The sequence below is a fragment of the Vitis vinifera genome, chromosome 4 (assembly GCF_030704535.1).
Source record: "Vitis vinifera cultivar Pinot Noir 40024 chromosome 4, ASM3070453v1".
Lineage (NCBI taxonomy): Eukaryota > Viridiplantae > Streptophyta > Magnoliopsida > Vitales > Vitaceae > Vitis > Vitis vinifera.
The window spans coordinates 17,656,439-17,677,082 of record NC_081808.1 but is presented as its reverse complement, the minus strand read 5'-3'; the positions used below and the strand labels follow the sequence as shown (position 1 = coordinate 17,677,082).

Genomic DNA, 20,644 nt, shown 5'->3' with positions numbered 1-20,644 from the left:
GCATTTTTTCAGAAACTGCAATAAGTTGATTAAGAAGGGATGTTGAAGACATATTGGGTTGGAAGGAAACTAAGAGTGGCAATTTCTGTGTCCAATCTTTCTACACTTTATTAGCTGAAGGAAGAAGCGAACCATTCCCTATAAACATAGTTTGCAACCCATGGGTTCCAAAAAATGTGGGCTTCTTTTTCCTTGGGAAGCTGTTTTGGGGAAAGATGTTAATGCTTGATTAACTCAAAAGGAGAGGATGGGGTATTCCAAATAGATGTTACATGTGTAAAAGGGAAGAATCATCAGCTAAACACTTATTCCTTCAATGTTCCATAGTGAGAATCTGTTAGGAGTAGCATGAGTGATGTGCTTCTGTATAAGAGGAACCTTCTAAGTTGGCATGGCTCTTTTGTGGGGGAAGAAGTGGAAGAAAGCCTAGAAGGCTGCTGCCTTATGCTTGTTTTGGACCTAATGAAGGAAAGTAATAGTTCATTAGAGGACGTAGAATTGTCGGTTCAAGCAATCAAATCCTCCTTTCTAATGTAATCTTTATCTTTTGGGTTGGGTTAGAGTTTATATAGATGATCCTCTTCCGACCATGATAGCCTTTGTAGATTGGTTGAGTACTTAGTAAGGAGAAAGAGGTTGTTTTTAGTTGTCTTTCTCCTTTTTTGCTTGTTTAATCTATATACATCACATGTACTCTAGTTCACCCTTTTTCAAGCTCTTTTAATATATGTACTTTTGTTTTACCTACCAAACAAGAAAAAAGGGAAGAGATTCTGTGTCAAATTGTTTGCTTCAAAACAACATGCCGATTTAGGTCATTTCAAGTTGGGCACAATGGTCTGGACATGAACCGTTTACAACTTGAGTACAATTAAACCAACACGAACCTAATAATTTTATGTTGAATTCAAGACATGGTTACAAGTCATGTATTATTGTTTGCTCACATATTTTCTAGATTTTTTTTATTATGTATGTTCCCTCGCGGGAAAACCTTGTGGAATATTGATATCTTATCATTAAGCCACAACCAAATTCACAAATTGGCTACACCAGTCAAGATCTATTCCTTCCCATTGCAGTCGGTGCTTGATTTGGTCTACTCTTATGGTAAACATGATTCGTAGGAGGAGCTGTGTCTATGTTCCAAATTCCCATGTTGTTTTAATTCTACCATATGTGACACCAAACAGTAGATAATACGAATTTTCCCTTATAACCATTTAAGCAATATAAATAATAAAATATAGAAGCTTTCTGAAAGCTAGTAACTTGAGGAAAAGAACATAAAAGTTTGTTCATCCGCTCATATGATGCCTTCAACAATGAATATAAAGTCCAACCAAAAAGCATAACAAAAACAAGAGATGATAAAACGAATACTGACATTTTGACATTGTATATGAATATGCATGTATACATGAAAATATCTAAGTATGTCAGGGCCACTTACAGAATCAAAGCCAGGATGATGATCCAATGACATCCATCGAATGCTCATCATCCACAAGATAAAGCATGGCACCTACAGATTGATTTCCAAGGTAATGCGAGATGAATTACTTTGAAAAATTAGTCTCTCTGGATTTTGCAGCTTCTAAAATAATATAAATTTGTCCTTTTTCATAAATGTGAAACAATTCACAAAGCAACTTTACTTATGAACATACAAACATCCAATGAGACGGTGTAGTGTCATGTTATTTTATTGTGTTGTTTAGTTTTAATTTTGGTGGGAGGATTTCTCATCCTCCTTATGTACTATTTTATCTTATCAATATATTCATGCGTGGTTTCCTATCAAAAAAAAACATGCCAGATTTTCAAAAGTACAATAAGTAAATGTAAACAACAAAACTCTGGATTTTGAAGCTTCTAAAATAATATAAATTTGTTCTTTTTCGTAAATGTGAAACAATTCACAAAGTAACTTAACTTATGAACATAGAAACATGCCAACATTTTCAGAAGTACAATAAGTAAATGTAAACAACAGAACTAGAAGAATATTTAATTCTAAAATGTTTAAAATTGTAAAATGTTTAAGTATTCACTTCCTAAGGCTAACGGATAAGAAATGAACCAAGTGCTGCCATTGAGATTTTACTTATCTCCCCCCAAATCAAAATGGTGTTTTTTGGACCTCATCAAGAGGACCATGTTGCTTCTCTTTCTTTGTTTTGGACTATATGGAAAGAGAGGAATAGAAGGGCTTTTGATAATGTTAAGCTTTCAAATCAAGAGCTAGAGTTCTCTTTTTTGTGTAACTTTTTAGAATGGACCAAAGAGGATCTAGGGCAAGAGTCATTCTTTATGATTGATTTTATTGATTAGTTAGGTTACCAGTAAGCAGAGGGTTTTCTCGTTATTTCTTTGGAGTGCAAATGTATACTTCATGTGTACTTGGTGTAGCCTTTTTTATCTCTTTAATATATATTGCTCTTTTGTCTATAAAAAATATATACATACATACATACATTCACACATACATATATTATATATATCTTCATGTGCAAAGTAGAAAAGATTATTACCTGGGTGGATAAGGATGCAAGGAACCATAAAAATGAAGGGCAGCCAATTGCTCGTTTTTCCTTACGAAAAAGTGAAATTTGGTCAAAATAACTTCTTCCTGAGAGGGGTGGTGGCAGTGGAGGAGGCACTTTGAGAAAAAACATATGAAAGTCAAACAAAAATTATATGTAAGTTAAGCAGCCAAACTACAATGAAAAGAAAAGGAATTCTTTAGTAATCCTACCATCAAGGAAATCAGCAGTTTTACACTTCATTTTCATGTCAAGTAAATAAAAAGATTTGTACAAATTTTTATTGTGCACTAGGTTTAGAAGCTTAGGGTACAAGAGATGCATATGCATGATGTCATGGTGGTGCTGCAGGGGTGCACACACCGCATGTGATGCTAGAAGGAAAGCAGCAACATACCTCATCAATTCTAGGAAATCTTCTGGTACGATATGTAAATCATGTTTTTTCCCATGTGTATCAGGTTAATGAATACCTAGGAGATATTTGACCTTATAATGGAAAATTAGCAAGAAATCTTGGTTTAAAAATCCAAAGATGTTTGGGTCCATAGCTTCTGTTGTAATATGGGATCAAAAGGCCTAAAGGGCATCAAGAATGAACCTTGAATGAAATAATTGGAAGTAAGGAGCTGCACTGGGGTTAAATCAAAGGCAAATCACTCAATTTAGTTGAGGAACTGGAAGAAGTTCAGCTCGATGGCTCAAGATCAGACCCTGGCTCAATTGATCTAAAGGATTAGCTCATTATACAAAATATTCATTGAACCTAATTGGTCAACTTGCAAAATCCTTCATCTCCTGTTAAGTCCCATTACAAGTCTGTGGCCTATCTCCTGTCAAGTCCCTTTACATGTCTTTGACTTTGGCCGCTAAAGAGATTCGAATGCAGGGTCCAAGGTTAGTTTTTTTGTTTGGAAGGCAGCATAAAAGAAAATTCTTATGATTGATCACCTTGTGGAGAGAGGTTGGAGTATGTTAATTGGTGTTGCGTCTGTAAACAAGACAAATTTAGTGACTCTATATCCTCATTCACTGTAAATGGGTACCAAATCTATGATCTTCATGTTCTCCTTGTTTGACATTTGTGTGCCTTATGTACTCTAGTTGGGTTGCACACCCTTTTTGTTAAAGGCCTTTTTTAATCATTCATATCTGGTTTGACTTTAAAATTGAACACACACACACACACATTTCCTATAGCATCGATCAAAATCTATGGGCCTCTCCCATACGAAGAAATTTGAGAAACAGATACTTCAGACCCACTCTCGATAATAATACTAGAAACCATGGAATATGCCTATCTTACATACATTCCAGTCAGTCCAATGGTTTTTCCTCAAATATTTGACCCTCCTCCAATGAGGGAGGTCAAACCTTCTATGGCATTGAACTTATTTCTAGAGCTATTAGTCAGGTAGAGAGGTATTGCTGCAACCCTAACATGATGCTCCCATGTCTCAAACCAATAACCCTTGGCTCTAGTACCACTTGTCAGATCAAGCTTCGATAATCTCATCTAAAAATCAGTTAGCGTCCCTCATCTAACATGATCGCATAACTTGAACCTTTAACACTCTACTTTGATATAAGTTGCCAGAATGAACTTTGATTATCTTATCTAAAAACCAATTAATGTCCCTCATCCAACATAATGCTCCCATAAGGGCATAACTTTGATACCACTTGTTGATTTGGACTTTGACCATCTCATCTAAAAATTGATTAGCATCCAATTATGGTCAAACCACCCCTGAGCTTGTTTCTAGGAACATTGTTTAGGCAAAGTTGTAACCCTAAATATCCCTCCAATAATATGACGCTTCTATGACTCGAGCCGATGACCTTTTACTCTAATACCACTTGTTGCAATCAAGGCTTTAGTCATCTCATATAAAAATCAATTAGCATCCAATAAGGGAGGCCAAAATTTTTATGACATTAGAAATCACACCCACCCTAGGCCTATGTCTAGTCTCATCATTTAAGCAAAGCAACATTATTGCAAACCCAAATGGGATTTCCACCAAGCTTCATGCATCAGGTCTAGATTTTAACTTTGTTTTTGTTTTTGTTTGTTGGGAATATGGTACATGAATAGGAACCAGTTTTAGGGAATTAGCCTGAGACTAATTAATGGTTTTTTTGATAGCCTGAGACTACTTAATAAAACCTAATAAATTTAATTAATACCTATTCAAACCACCCCTGAGCTTGTTTCTAGGAACATTGTTTAGGCAAAGTTGTAACCCTAAATATCCCTCCAATAATATGACGCTTCTATGACTCGAGCCGATGACCTTTTACTCTAATACCACTTGTTGCAATCAAGGCTTTAGTCATCTCATATAAAAATCAATTAGCATCCAATAAGGGAGGCCAAAATTTTTATGACATTAGAAATCACACCCACCCTAGGCCTATGTCTAGTCTCATCATTTAAGCAAAGCAACATTATTGCAAACCCAAATGGGATTTCCACCAAGCTTCATGCATCAGGTCTAGATTTTAACTTTGTTTTTGTTTTTGTTTGTTGGGAATATGGTACATGAATAGGAACCAGTTTTAGGGAATTAGCCTGAGACTAATTAATGGTTTTTTTGATAGCCTGAGACTACTTAATAAAACCTAATAAATTTAATTAATACCTATTCAAACCCCCACCCCCTCTTCTCCCTTTTCCCTCAAGTCTATTCAAACTAAGAGAATGCCACTCAAAAACAATAACTAATAGATATTTTTACACTAAAGGACACAAAAACCATCAGCAAGGTACATTCACAATTGTAGAAATAATGGTCATTAATTAGAGACATGAAGACTAAATAAAAAATAAAACAGTTTTCAAGATGCACCCTAACAATCATCAAGAGGAAAAGTGGACTCAAAGTAAAATTAGGAATAAAACTAATCTTCATACATCGAAAGACCGAGTTTTCAATACCCTTTTGTGTTAATGCATGCACATGCACATACACATGCACATACACATGCACATATATGTATGGAAATGATGATCTATGTGTGCTTGATAACTCCAATTACAATACAAAATACAAAAGAATTTGGCCCAATTCCAGGAAAAATTCAAAATAAAAAATACTGAAACGTTAGTGACAACAATAGCTAAAAATCTGATATAATGTTTTAATTAAAAAACTCACATTTAGGTAACAACTCTGCAATCCTTTTCATTTTCTTAAGTTGCAGCACCAAAATGGGGAATAGTGCAATTCTGAGAGCCAAAGTAGAGGAAGCAATTATTATCCACCTGTTAGGTCAATTAAAACAGAAAAAGAAGCTAAAATGAAATTGAGAATATTAAACATCATATAAGTTCAAGTCATGAATGCATAATATGGAAGAAACATGAGGATATGTTACACTTCTATGCACCATTCATGTGATTATCAGAAGTGAACATTGTCCAAAATTTATTTATTTTTTAATGTTTAGCCAAATTTTAGAACTTCTACCCAACCTAACAAAAAGAAAAGCTCTAATTCCATGTCAAGGTTCGCTACCAACCAAAAAGACAGTTTCTATGGGTAACATTCTCATCAACCTTTGGTAACAAAATTATTGCTTCAAGGATCTCTTAATCATCAATCTCAATTGTACCATCAACTCTATTCCTATTTTCACTAAAATTATATTTTATACATCCCTAGTTGAGCTTAACTAAAAATTTTAGATTCTAAATTATTGTACACCCTAGGGTTGGGTTTATAGGGTTAGGATTCTTTTACTTGTATAGGCCTTTTGTTCCTTTTGTATAGCCCTCCTTGGGTTAGTGGAGGTTTACTTAGTTCTTTTGATCAAGCTTGTACTTCATGAGGGGGATTTCCCATCCTTCTTATGTCTCTTTTCTCTATTAATACATATATTAAAAAAAAAAAAAAAAATTAATGCTCCATAGTCATAATTTTGAATTAACTCCTATTCTTGTTTCAAAAGCTAAAATTCCATTGCCTACAAACAATATAAAGCATGGAATATCTTCTTGACAATTCCAACTACTTTCATTGATGACAATACCAAAGATTTTCTCTCTCCTTTTTTATTTATTTTTTGTATTTTTGTTAATGTATATATCAAGGATTAACATCAAACATTTATCCTTTGATGTTAATCCTTGAAAAAAGTTCACTTGTTGCTCCTCCAACTTGTATTATGCTAATTATTGCTTCCTCATATATGTTGATGAATCACCTAAATTATCTGGTTTTTTAGATCTAGAAATATACATTAGTGAATCACCCAAAATTGTTTAGTCTATACTCCTTTTCTTTTCTAAAAACCCATCATGCTATCTCCCTTGAGATCCTGTCCTATGCTAATTTTTTCTAGGAAAACACATATTATAAATGTTTTTCATAGGCAAAGAAAGGTATGTATAAATTGACACCAAAAAATAATACATTGAGGTACACAAAACATATACATGGGGCACCTAAAAGAAAGGCCTCGAACTAAGGTCTTTCTTCCTCTCTCAAAATTTGTCCAAATATTGTTTAACAAAGAATGATAGTCTTTGATATACGTCAACACAATACAACACAGGTTTGGGTGTGATATCCACGTCATATACGGATATATTGCATTGGACATGGCTATTTAGTTGCATTATCTCTTTCTTTAATTTTTTTTAAATTAGATTTATATTGCTTTTGATACATTTATTCCACTCTTCATGTAACATCCTACTTTGAATATGAGAAAAGTTCCTGAAATTATATATGTATGGGTTCCTCTTAACCATATAGATATGCTTTAAAGTCATGTGTGTCCTTTGGGCTTAGAGTGTACAATATCTACACGAATGGGAGCAGATCATTGCAAATAGTATCAAAGTCAAACCTCAACCCTATAAGGGATGTCTGTTTGTTTGGCCTCGCAAGAGATGCCTGTTTGTTTGATCATGCAATCTTGTAGGTCACAATGAGGACATCGTGTCTACAAAGGGGAGGGGGGGAGGGGGGGGGATAAAGGAAAAAATTCCTAAGACTATAGAGGTAAAGGCTCCTCTTACCCATGTAGGTGTGTTTTAAAGTCATGAAGGTCCTTTGGGCTCAAAATAGACAATATCTACATGATTGGGAATCAATCCTTACACTTTATCTCTTTCCTAATTTTTTAAAATTATAATAGATAAAATTTAAAGATAAATATAATAATTGATAGCATAGAAAAATCTAAAGATAAATATCAAAATTAAAATCTCAAAAGATCTAGCGATAATTTTTTAAATTTTTTCCAATAAAAAAAAATAATTTTTTAAATTTTAAACTAATTAAAGTTTAGTTGTATAATATTGTCTTAAGGATCTTTCTCAACTATTGAAATAAAAGACATGATAAACAAGCTCATCATTAATAACAACATAAAAGTAAAATAACAATTAGCATGTTACTAAAATAAAAAGGATATAATAAATATATTCTCCAATAACAATTAACTATGTAGTATTATAGATGATTTTTTTTTAATAGGTAAATATAAAAATGTATTAAAGGAAAAAATGTATACAAGGTATATACAAAGAGACCCAACTATCAAAAACAGTTGAAAAACACAAAAAATTGCAACCACACTTTACACAGAGCTTAGTCAATCCACAAAGTCTACCAACGACAAGGAGCCAACCCCACTGTACAATCTAATCCAATCCCAAAGAAAGTACAAAAACAAATTTTTGATCAATTGATCCGTGGTTTCACAATTATCAAAGGCTCTCCTATTTTTCTCCCTCCAAATGGTCCAAAACAAACACAACAGAGCAGCCTTCCAAGCTTTCTTTCTCTTTTTACCAACAAAGATCCTGCACCAACTCAAGAGAACACCCTTAACTATGGAATGCATCACCCATTGAACCCCAAAGAGAGCAAAAATCAAATGCCACAAAGACTGCACCTTCAAACAATGAAGAAAAATATGATCAACAATTTTTGCTTCTGCTTTACACATACAACATCTGTTAGGAATCCTCCAACCCCTCCATATGAGTTGATCCAATGTCAAAATCCTGCCCCAAGTTGCATCCAAAGCAAAAAACTGATTCTCAATGACACCCACGAGTTCCAAATTATGTAAAACGGAAACACCTATGCTCTCCTAAATGCCAAAGAAGAGTAAAAAGACTTAACTGAGAAACTACCATTATTTGTAACCAACCACACCTTAATATCCTCGGTACCCAAAATAATGGAGTACTCATACAACATCCTAAAAAAGACTTTAACCTCTTCTAATTCCCAATCATGCAATTGCCTCCCAAATCTAGGATCCCGGTTACCGTTGTCCCAAACATCTACCATCCAAGCATTTTTTGAAGAAGCTATAGAAAAGAGTTTTGGAAAAGACTCCCTCAAAGGTGTCCCCACACCATTTTGTCCTTCCAAAATTTCACCCTATTACCAGATTCAATCTTATATCTATTTTTACACTTGAGGTCCTCCAGCCACCTCTAATAGCCTTCCACACCCAACTCCATGTCCTTCTCTCACATCTTTAGTACCCCCCGGCGTAGTTTGTCCATACTTGCCTACAATTACCCGTTTCCAAAGGGAGTTCCTTTTGCTCGCAAATCTCCTAGACCATTTCCCCATAAGAGTCTTATTAAAGACGGACAAACTTCTAATGCCTAGGCCCCTTTTTTGTTTTTCCATGCACATAGTAGCCCAATTCACTAGATACGGCTTCTGATCTAAAGCCCTCACTCTCCAAAGAAAATCCCTTTAAATCTTTTCCAATCTAACAACTACCCTCTTAGGGATGATAGAAAATGACATAAAATAAATTGGCAAGTTGCATAGGGTGTTTTTCATCAAAGTAAGTCTTCCACCTTTTGAGAGGTATTGACTCTTCCACAAAGGAAGCCTTTTCTGGACTCTTTCTTCCACCACTTTCCAAATCTTGGATAACTTGCAAGGGGCTCCCAAGAGAAGGCTTAAGTAGGTGGCTAGGAGAGCACCCACTTGCACCTTAGAACCCTTGCAACATCCCTAATAGGGATCATCTCACTTTTTTCCATATTGATCCTTAGCCTTGATAAAGCCTCAAACCACATAAACATTCATCCTAGGTACTCTCAGTTCTCCTTACTAGCATCACAAAAAATGAAGGTGTTGTTAACAAATAACAAATGGGAGATCACCAATCTGTGCCTCTCTTCCCCTAACTAAGAAGCCCCCGCCAAACAACAACACCCCCAAAGAGCCTCCATTGCCAAGATGAACAAATAAGGGGACATAGGATCACCTTGTCTCAATCCTCTAGAACTTTGAAAGAACCCCAATAGGGATCCATTGACCAAAACAAAGAAACGTATTGTGGAAATACACCATCTAATCCAACCAATCCACTTGGAGCCAAACCCCCATTTTTTTCTAGTATTGCAAAAACAAAGTTCCGATCTACATGATCACAGGCCTTTTCAATATCAAGCTTACAAATAACCCCTTTCAAATTGCCTTTAATTCTAAAATCAATGGCTTCATTTTCAATCAAAACCACATCCAATATTTGTCTCTCTGCCACAAAAGCAAGCTAAAAGTTTGAAACTAACTTACCTACCACTTTTTTAAGTTTATTGACTAAGACCTTTGCTAGAAGCTTGTAGAAGCCTACCGCCTTTCTTAGGAACCAAAACTATAAATGTGGCATTTAAACTCCTCTCAAAGGACCCTACATCATGGAATTCTACAAAAAACCCCACCACATCCCTTTTCCCAAAATCCTAACAAAACTTCAAGAAGGTCATGGTAAAACCATCCGGACCAAGGACTTTATCCCCACTTAGATTAGATAAACCAAAGAGGATCTCCTCCTTGGAGAAAGGGGTCTCCAAGCCATCAACATCAACACTTGGCAAAGAATCAAAAGTCATCCCACCAATACTCGATCTCCACTCCCCCAACCCAAAAGGCTCGTACGAAAAGCATTAGCCACCCCCTCTTTAATCTCATATTCTCCAGTAACAATTCATTGCTCAACCTAATCTTAGCCATAAAATTTCTCCTTCTTCAAGCATTGGCCATTTTATGGAAAAACTTAGTGTTTTTATCTCCCTTTTTTAGCCAAAGTTCTCTTATTTTTGTCTCCAAGAGATCTCCTCCAAAACTGCCCACTTTTTAAAATCCTCCACCACGGTCCCTTCTAACCTCCCTTTCCTCCTCTATGAGAGGCCTTTCCCTTTCTTTTGCATCCTATAAGAAACAAGATGTAGTGGCCAGATCCAGCGCTGAAGCCGAGTATCGAGCTATGGCTTTGGCAACATGTGAACTCATATGGTTGAGACATCTTCTTCGAGAGTTGAGATTTGGAAAGGATGAACAGATAAAACTCATCTATGATAACCAGGCCGCATTACATATTGCATCCAATCCAGTCTTTCATGAAAGGACCAAACATATTGAAGTTGACTATCATTTCATTAGAGAGAAGATCGCATCAGGATGTATTGCTACAAGTTTTGTTAATTCAAATGATCAACTAACAGACATCTTCACTAAATCTCTCAGAGGTCCTAGGATTAAATATATTTGTAACAAGCTTGGTGCATATGACGTATATGCTCTAGCTTGAGGGGGAGTGTTGAATATAATGTATTTATAGTGTATAATCTTTCCTTGTAATACATTATATTCAACACATCCCATTGCCCCAATAGAGACGAGGCAATTAGTTTCTGAGTAGAGACATTGCCAAAAACCCCCTTGTTCCAAACTTTAAGATCCTACTTCAAAGCCTTAAGCTTAACCACCAAAATCTGACTAAAAAAGCCCTGTGCACTATAACCTTTCCACCAGTTTCTGATCAACTCTTTGAAACCATCTACTTTCAACCACATGTTTCAAATCTAAAGAAGTTTTTCCTATCCTTATCCTCTCTTTCATGAAGCAAGATTGGCGTATGATCTAAGACCGGTTTTGGTAGAATGCTTTGAAACAAGTCGTTGAAATGATCCTCCCAATCATTAGAAACCAAAAGACGGCCCAACTTGAAAGCCAACCTTTTATTTAAACCACCACACCAAGTAAAAGATCCACCAATTAAAGGGAGGTCTTTTAGCTCCAGATCCTCGATAACTTCTTGGAAGAGCCTCATGGAGCCCGAACTTCTAAAGCAATTCCTCCTTTCCCTTGAAAATCTCACAACATTGAAGTCCCCTCCCACACACCAAGGGTCATTCCAAAGACCTCTAATATCACTCAACTCATTCCAAAAACACTCCCTCTCCTCATTTAAAACTGGACCATAAACGTCGGTGAACATCCAAACAAAGTTATTTTTTTATTTTTTATTTTTGATAGGAAACGACAAAGGGATATATTGATAGAAAAAAGAAGTACAAGATAAGGATGAAAAATTCTCCCACCAAAGAAAACTAAACTACAAGAATAAAAAAACAAGAAAATACACAGTAATAACAAACAAACTCTCTAGATTAGACCAACCCTTTGGGAATTGCACACCGCTAACCAATCAAGTTGTAACACATTAAGGGGGGGCCCCTTAAAAACCTTGGAACAAAAAGCCCAAAGAGAAGCAAGGAAATGAATAGAATCCCAAAGATACTCTAAATTCCTTGCTTTATCCTCAAAAATCCTCGCATTTCTTTCTCACCACACAACCTAAATTAAAGCGATGCTCGCAGCTTGCCACAAAACTATCCCTCTTTTAGACAAACCAAAACCATTATAATTGATGGACAACATGTCAAAGATGCTCCTCGGGGGAACCCAATCCATCTTGGCTAACTGAAATAATCTGTGCCACAACCCCATCATCAAAGAGCAATGTAGGAAAAGATGATCTGCTGATTCTCCATGCTTCATGCACAGATTACAAATATCAAGACTAAGAACTTTGTAGGGTCTTCTCAATTGTAACAAGTCATTAGTATTTACCTTCTTGTGTGCCACTAACCAGACAAAGGACTTGACTTTGAAAGGGACTTGAGAATTCCAAACAAACTTAGTAGGAAAAGATGGAGGAGAACCAAAAAATTGGAATAAGGCTAGAAAGAAAGATTTTACTAAAAAAAACCCTGAAGAAGATAAAAGTCAGGATCTCGCATCTGAAACCGAAGGTGATAGATGCAAACCATCAAATGACCACATGAGGCCTTCTAAATCTTCTATCTCAGAATCGGAAAGGTTACGACGGAAATTAATGTTCCAAGAGAAAGGACGAGTAAAACCAAGAATTGAAGAAATAGGAATATTTTTATCCGAGACTAGTCTAAATAGTCTTGGTTATTGGAATCCCAAAGGTTGGTCCCCCCACCACAAATCTTCCCATAACCGAATTCTTTGCCCATCTCCTACCACAAACCGAGTAAACTTGAAAAACTCCTGAAAGACTTGTGCAATAGCCTTCCAAGGACAACGATGTGACCATCTGACTATAGTGTTAGCATCCCAACCATTAGAGTGTGATCCATAAATGCTTAAAATGACCTGATGACATAGAGTTGAACCCTCTCTAGGGTACCTCCACAACCATTTCCCTAAGAGAGCGAGATTCCTTAGAGAAATCTTCCCAAATCCCAATCCCCCTTTTGCCTTCGGATTACACACTACATCCCAACTAACTAGATGATCTCTTTTACCTTCCCCAATCCCTGACCATAAAAAATCCCTTTGTAATCTCTCAATTTTTGCAGCCACTGAAGTGGGTATCTTAAACAAGAAAAGGAAGTAACAGGGCATGTGGGTGAGGCAAGATTGGATAAGAGTTATCCTTCCTCCAAAAAATAAAAAAACCTTTTGTCACCCATCTAATCTTCTCGAGATCCTCTCAATCACTGGATCCCAAAAGCCACAAGCCTTGGGATTCCCTCCCAAAGGAAGACCCAGATAGGGTATAGGCTAACCAGAAGCCTTGCAATCAAGCAACTCAGCCAACCTAGAAAGATGATTCTGATCAAGACTGATGTCATAAATATTACTCTTGTCAAGGTTAACCTTGAGCCTAGAAATATGCCCAAACACTAGCAATAGACTTTTGAGAGTCTACAATTCTTCCTCCCTAGTGTTAGAAAAGAAAATGGTATAATTTGCAAATGGTATAATTTTCAAATTGCAAATGGGACACCCTTGTTCTGTTTCTACCCACCCTGAAACCCTCCAACGAATTTCTTTCCTCTGCTCTCAATAACATCCTACTCAGTACATCTGCGACTAAAGTAAACAAAAAATGGGATAAAGGGTCGTCTTGTCTTAAGCCTTTAGATGCCTTGATCCACCCTTTAGTGTTTCCATTCACTAAGACTGCATAAGATACCGTGGACAAACAACCACTCATCCATTTCCTCCATCTAGGACTAAACCCCTTTTTCTCCAACACATGATCCAAAAAATCCCAACTCACATGGTCGTAAGCCTTTTCAAAGTCAATTTTGAAGACGACTCCTTCCTTTCCTGATCGTCATTTCTCATCCACTATCTCATTGGCTACAAGAACCGCATCCAATATTTGTCCCCCTTTAACAAAAGCGCCTTGAGTAGAATGGATGGTTTCATGTAGTACCCCTTTTAGACGCCCAGATAGCACTTTGGCTATTATCTCGTAGAGACTAGTGATCAAGCTAATAGGTCTAAAGTCTGAGATTTTCTTTGTCAAGCTTTTTTTGGGTAGCAAAACTATGAAGGAGGCATTAGTGCTTTGATTGATAATCTCACTTCTGTGAAACTCCGTAAACACTCTCACTAAATCCTCCTTGATCACATCCCAACAATCTTGAAATACTGCAATGGTAAAGCCATCAAGCCCCGACGCCTTATCTTTATCCAACTAAAAAATGGCCTTAGAAATCTCTTCTTCAATGAAAGGGGAGTCCAACCTAGATGCACTCTCTTCCGATATAGGGGACCAATCTAAACCTTCAACACTCCAAGACTCTCCAGTAGGACTCGCGTAGAGCTTTTCAAAGTAAAGTAAAATATCCTTTGTGATGCTCTCGGAATTATTCAACACTAAGCCACTTTCATTTTCCAACACCTTGATAAACTTCCTATTTCGCCTACCATTAGTCACTTTATGAAAAAACTTTGAGTTACAATCCCCTTCCTCAACCCATTTCACCCTAACTTTTTGTCTCCAATGAATTTCTTCCCTCAAAATTAATTCCTCTAGCTTCCCTTTACTTAAGGCTGTTTGAACTAAAAGTTCAGAAGTGAGACCCCCTACTTGCTCAATGGCATCAAAGTTAGCTATATCATTGAGGAAGCTTTTTTTCCTTTCATTTATCTCTCCAAAAGAAACCTTATTCCACTCTTTCAATTTGGCTTTAACAAATTGTAATCTCCTCATGAACTTGTGACCTTCCCACCCATTTCCTTGAAACTAAGATGTTGCAACCACATATTCTCAAACCTAAAAGGTATTGGGCCCCACTTGAATGGGTTGGTATCCAAAACTATCGGCCAATGATCCGATGTCCTTCTAGGAAGAGCTTCTTGAAGGCTTTGAGGAAAGAAATGCCCCCACTCATTTGAGTAAGGAAAACGATCCAACCTCTTACACACGGGAGACTCTTGCATGTTTGACCAAGTGAATGATGTGTTCCGTAAAGGTGGATCAAGCAATTTACATTCTCTTATAAAACTATCAAAGTCCTTCATGCTTGAAGTTAAACTAGAACCACCCAATTTTTCTAAACTTCTCCTTATGACGTTAAAATCACCACCCACACACCCTAATGGAAAAAATAGGCCAAAAATGTCTAAAAGCTCCACCCAAAAATCCTTCATAAGTGAGGGGTTGTTTGGGCTATAAACTGCGTACAGGCAAAGAGGTCCGCATCCATCCAAAGCAAACTTAACTAAGATCGAGAAGGATCCTATTACCACCTCCTCACTGTGCAGTTTTTTAGAATCCCAAATAATCAAAATCCCACCTAAAGCCCCACACGCCGGAAGAGCAGTCCATTCCTTATTTCTGATAATCCAAACACTACCCACAAACCTTCTGTCACACTCCACCTTTTTTGTTTCCTGAATCATCACAACATCCGGATTCTCTAACCTTAGAAAATCTTTAACCACCCTTTGCTTTTTCCTTGATCCCAAACCCCTGGTATTCCAACTGATTATTTTCATGGAGAAACCTCACAGATCCTAAACCACCAAACCAGTTCCAACAGGTCTCACATACCTGTGGAGCATCTGCTCTTCCTCCTGGAATAAACCTTAATATCCAAAGAACTTAAAACCTCACTCACTTTAGCCATTTTCCTGGGGGACAGACCTTCTATTTGGAACTCGCCCAATGGGGAGACCACAGTATCACCCTGGCTAACTGTAACCAGGTTGGAAACCTCCTTAGGCAAATTGGGTTTAGACTTAATGGGGTTAAAACTCTCGGACATCTGGTTTGAATAAGCAAATTGGGCCTCCACTGCATCACGAATAGGATTGCCAACAGATTTTTGATGAAAAGTGCCAACAACGTATTTTTTAGAAAAAAATTCAAAAATTACTCAATTTTCCATAGGAGACTAAGAATGAAAGACTGAACTAGGAAGATCTGGACTAGAAGGACTCGGCAAAGGAAGTGCCAAACCAAAAGAAGGGAGAAAAGAAGACTTGGGTGACTGAGAAGGTGAAGACAGGCATACCTCCATGTTTTCCACTACCGACATTCCACAATTCCCCTTAAAGTTGAGCCCTTTACCTCTGATTTCTGGATTAGAAGGCAAATCCATGACTGATGAACCACGAAGATCAAACCCCACTCAACCCAAAAATCCTCCTTTGTCTTCTTCGAAATAGGGTTTGCGCAAAGCCGCTTCGCCTCTTGACGACGAAGTCCCTTCCCCCGAACACCGCTTTCGATTCCTTGACGATTGACAGTGAAAGAGAGGACTCGCTCTGAATCTTCGTTCCACCTGAGATCCCGCCCCGAAATCCTCTTCCTTTGGGCACTCTTCGCTATCTAATGATGACTTCCCGAGCAAAAGAGGCTCGATGCAACTTTGAAGTCCTTGTCGGCGATCAAAACTTGGAGGAAAAGGATAGTCCACAACTTCTTTGAACCAAACTTCTCTTCCTTCTTCGCAGAGCCTCTCGTCTGAACCTCAGAAAGCTTTCGCCTTTCTCATTGCAGCATCTTCTTCCCTTCGTAACAAACCCATCTTAATAGAGGGGTTCATTCCTCCTATTCTTTGGCCCAACCACGACGGGCCTTTTAAGTTACAGTCCACTATTGTGGAAAATAGTGGACTACGGTTGGGAAGAGATTGGGCTTTCTCTCAAAGGCCCGACCATCCTCATCTGAGAAAGCCTCGTCCCCGCCGACCCTAGCTTTGACTGAACCTTGAGAGTGTACAAACAACAGGACCTCCTTTGTAGAAGATTTTGCACACTGGAGCGTTGAGGACAACAGTGCTACAATCTCGTGGGCTTGAATAAAAATTGGACGAGCAGGAGGCCCATGACTTGAAAAGGTCGTCTTCTTCATCTTCTCCGGTGACTAAAACTACGACTATGAATGACCAAGCCCCATCTTCCACCTCTAGCAACGCAGGTAGCACGACATTTGGAAGCATCTCCACCCACAACTTCACCTTCGACAAGTCTACAAGCTTCAGAGAGTCTCGTGCCACCTTCATTACCCTCCCCCACTTCTTCAGAATGTATTTCAACTGATCTTTGTCCCACAAATGAAAAGGAAGACCTTTTAGTTCTAACCAACCCCTTCTGAATTTTCCAAATACAACCGTATTTTCTCTTGGCGACCATCTCCTCAAAATAATAGACGAAGTCTCACTAATAAACTTCCTTGCTCTTGGAACCATTCAGCTCTCCTTGCAGAATCCACGAAGAAACACCCCTTATAAGTGGAAATAGGGGTTACAGACACCGTTACAGACACCATTCCTTTCGTACCCATCATCCTCGCAATAGCTTTTCCTACATGAACCCAATCTTGAACTTTTTCTTTGCTTTCACAAATTACAGCTCTGGCCCATTTTCCAACTGGCAAGAGAGCTCCATTCCTAGGTCCTTCCTCTGCAACCACATCTGCATAGGACCGACATCCTCTATAAATGCCCTTACTCACTTGAAAATCTTCAATCGTCTCCTTCGAAACTCTTCCAACTTGATCATAAAAATCTTGCACTAAAGAAATCGGCTTCCTAAGGGCTTCCCACCCATTGCCTTCAACACCCTAGGGAACAACAAGGATTAATGGTTTCCTTTTTGTAACAATTTCTGTAATTTTCATGAATCACCCTCTACTATTGAAACAAATCTCCATCAAGTGAGTCCTAGTCTTGCCCCTAATCTTTCGAATAAAACCCCCAGAAGCCTCCAACTCCACAGTTTTCTTCAAATGCTCCGACAACTATTCCAATTCCTCCTTTCCAAATCCTACTGAGACAACAAACCCTCGACTCCTCTCTGTTATTGAGATTCAAGTCCCCCCATTGGAACCTTCAAACTTTACCTAGAAAGCCTTTTTCTCCACTTCAACAAACTTCGTCATTTACATAGGCATTATTTAATAATTATACTTTCTCCATCAAGTTAAATGCTCTTAAGTACCTTACGATATTGATCTCCAAACACTCTCCTAATCTCAAGCTATCATGGACTAACCAAAGAACAACGGCTTGCTATGTAGAATAAACAATATATTTCGATATATTCAGAATTTGGATTAGCTGTTCCTTGTGAAGCCAATCATTCAACACCATCTGAGTGCTCTGAGAATGAACAAATGGAGCAGGAAAAACTTGATGAGGTTCACCTTTAAAAGCTTCACATCCAAACATAGTTATCCTCATTATTTTTGAACCAACATGAAACAAAAAAGGCCCTAACCTCCATCTCAATGAGTTGTAGCACCCTGTTATCCCAGAAAACCAAAAACCCCCCCTACTTGATCCCTAGAATCCATTGCCCCCCATTATAGGCACCTACCCCCACACAAGCTCCTCACCAAGGAAACTGACATCTGGTTTACCTTTGTTTCTTTAAGGCAAACAAGATTTTTCAAATGCATGAGAGTCAGTGACTTAATGACTCTACACTTATCTCTCTCATTAATTCCTCTAACATCCCACAATAGAATGCATAGCTTCACTGACATACTTTGGCTCATTCCCAAATACTTTTTCCCCTTCTCCTCCCATTAATCAAATCAGACTTACATTTAACAAAGCATTCAAGCTTTTGAAGTTCCCTCCCTAACTTGGAGCCAGCTAAGAGACCTTTTTTTAACCCTTGCCTCACAGCCTTCCCTTTCTTACAAAGCTCCAACCTTCTTAAAAACACCAAGATTTCCTCCTCAAAACCATCAACTGGTAGCCCCACAAAATTATAGATGACTTGTACTTATCAATGTACTTATATTTAGTGTTAATTTATTTTTAATTAATGTTATATCCAAGTAACTGCACCAATAGTTAAGATCCTTTTCAGTTGAATCATCGTGCCCAAAGATTTTGGGATGCAAAGAATCCGAGATCTAGACATGGACCTACACTCGACACCCATACCCCCCTATAACATAAATGATAGGTCATAATCAACCTCCCTGCCAAGGGGGTAGACTGATTTTCTATTACCATTTCATTTCTGAATCCCAAAGTTTCACCATATGACTCTTGAATTTGATATCATGGTAGTAGGCGAAGCTTTGAGCATCACTTCTATTACAATATTACTATATTCTTAGTCCTCAAATATTGTCAAGCAAATTAATTGACTAAACCACACACAATTCACTCATACACATCTAGTGGAGGTACTCTGTCAGATTCAACTGTTGCTCATTCAATCATTATCTTATTTTCTATCAAATATTATAACTTTCCAGAAGCAATCCATAATTCCCTCCGTGGAGTTGCTAAGTACTCAAGACTTGAATTCATTACATGGTCTTCATTGAATGTTCTACAACAACAACCCCCCCACCCTTCCTAATCTCATCCTCCTTAATTAAAAGAATCTAATAAGCACCTTCTCCTGACACAATATGGTATAATCCCTTTTTTTTTTCCGTAAAATGTCTTAATAATATTGTAAACATCTTTCTTCTCCCTTATACCTAAATTAGGATACAAGTGATCATGCACCTTAAATTTAGCTTCATAAACTGCCTTCTTAGCATCTTTTTAGCTTCCTAAGTTCATACGCAGCTTGGGTAAAATTGAACATAGATTTCTTCTCTTAAAACATCAAGCCAATACATCCAATTCAAAAATAAATTCCCTATGTTTGCCAATGAAATGTTAGAAATTCAGTAAAAGCAAAAAAAAAAAAAAAAAAGGAACAATATTTCCCTCCCAAGAACCATTTTTTTCCGTCACAGTAAACAAACCATTTTTCTACAGAGACCCAAGAACCATTTTTAGCCTTGTATTCATCGTGTATACTTAAAGCGCTTTTAATACAATTGCTTTACCTATAAAAAAAAAAATTAAATAAGATTTCCTTATCTTCCCTTTTCCGACTTTTCCTGAGCAACCCAACAGGATAACCAATAAAAGGAGAGCATTTTCCCGTTCCAATATTTTCCCAGCAAATAAGTCAGAAAAACAATTTCACTTCTCCTCTTCCCTTTCATGCATTTTTCTCATTAAACAAATAAAAAAAGCAACTCACCAAGGCCATCCAGTAACATCATGGTATCCATCCAGCAATGAAACCAGAAAACGAACTGGAGGAATCGACTCAATGGCCGACTCGACAGCAACGTCCGTTCCCACGTAGTCCGAATCACCGCTGGAGAAGGACCGCGAGTGAGAGAAGCTGAATGGCGCAAGTGAGATGAGATTTGACGGAAAATAAAGATTATGTCTGGATTTAAACAAGCCATGATGGTGAAGCTGATAGTGAGAATTAGGGTTTATGAGGCTGCGATGTGAGATTGGAGGAGGGACGGCAAAGGAGAGCGAGTTAGAAAGAGAGGAGATTTCACGGAAACGTCGTCGTCGGAGGTGTGTGAGGAGCTTCTCCGAGGTGGCCATTGCCGATGGTGGCGGTGGTGAAATCCCGAGGAGAAACGGGCTTTTATTGGACAGGGAATTGGGCCTTTTATCAGTTCGACCGTTAGACTTCCAAATTTGGGTTTTCACCCTTTTA

At 37.6% G+C, this 20,644-nt stretch overlaps 1 protein-coding gene across 1 annotated transcript in view; it reads right to left on the bottom strand.

Annotated features, from left to right (window-relative positions):
- The window catches only part of LOC100247921 (ALBINO3-like protein 2, chloroplastic), a 41,462-nt gene extending 20,855 nt beyond the window's left edge, over positions 1-20,607 (bottom strand). The window contains exons 1-4 of the mRNA XM_002273321.4: positions 20,165-20,607; positions 5,711-5,817; positions 2,535-2,662; positions 1,454-1,525 (exon numbers count right to left, since the gene is read on the bottom strand). Of these exons, the coding sequence (XP_002273357.1) occupies positions 1,454-1,525; positions 2,535-2,662; positions 5,711-5,817; positions 20,165-20,529 (672 nt within the window). The 5' untranslated portion in view covers positions 20,530-20,607. The remainder of the gene's footprint in view (positions 1-1,453; positions 1,526-2,534; positions 2,663-5,710; positions 5,818-20,164) is intronic.
- Positions 20,608-20,644: the final 37 nt, after the last annotated feature.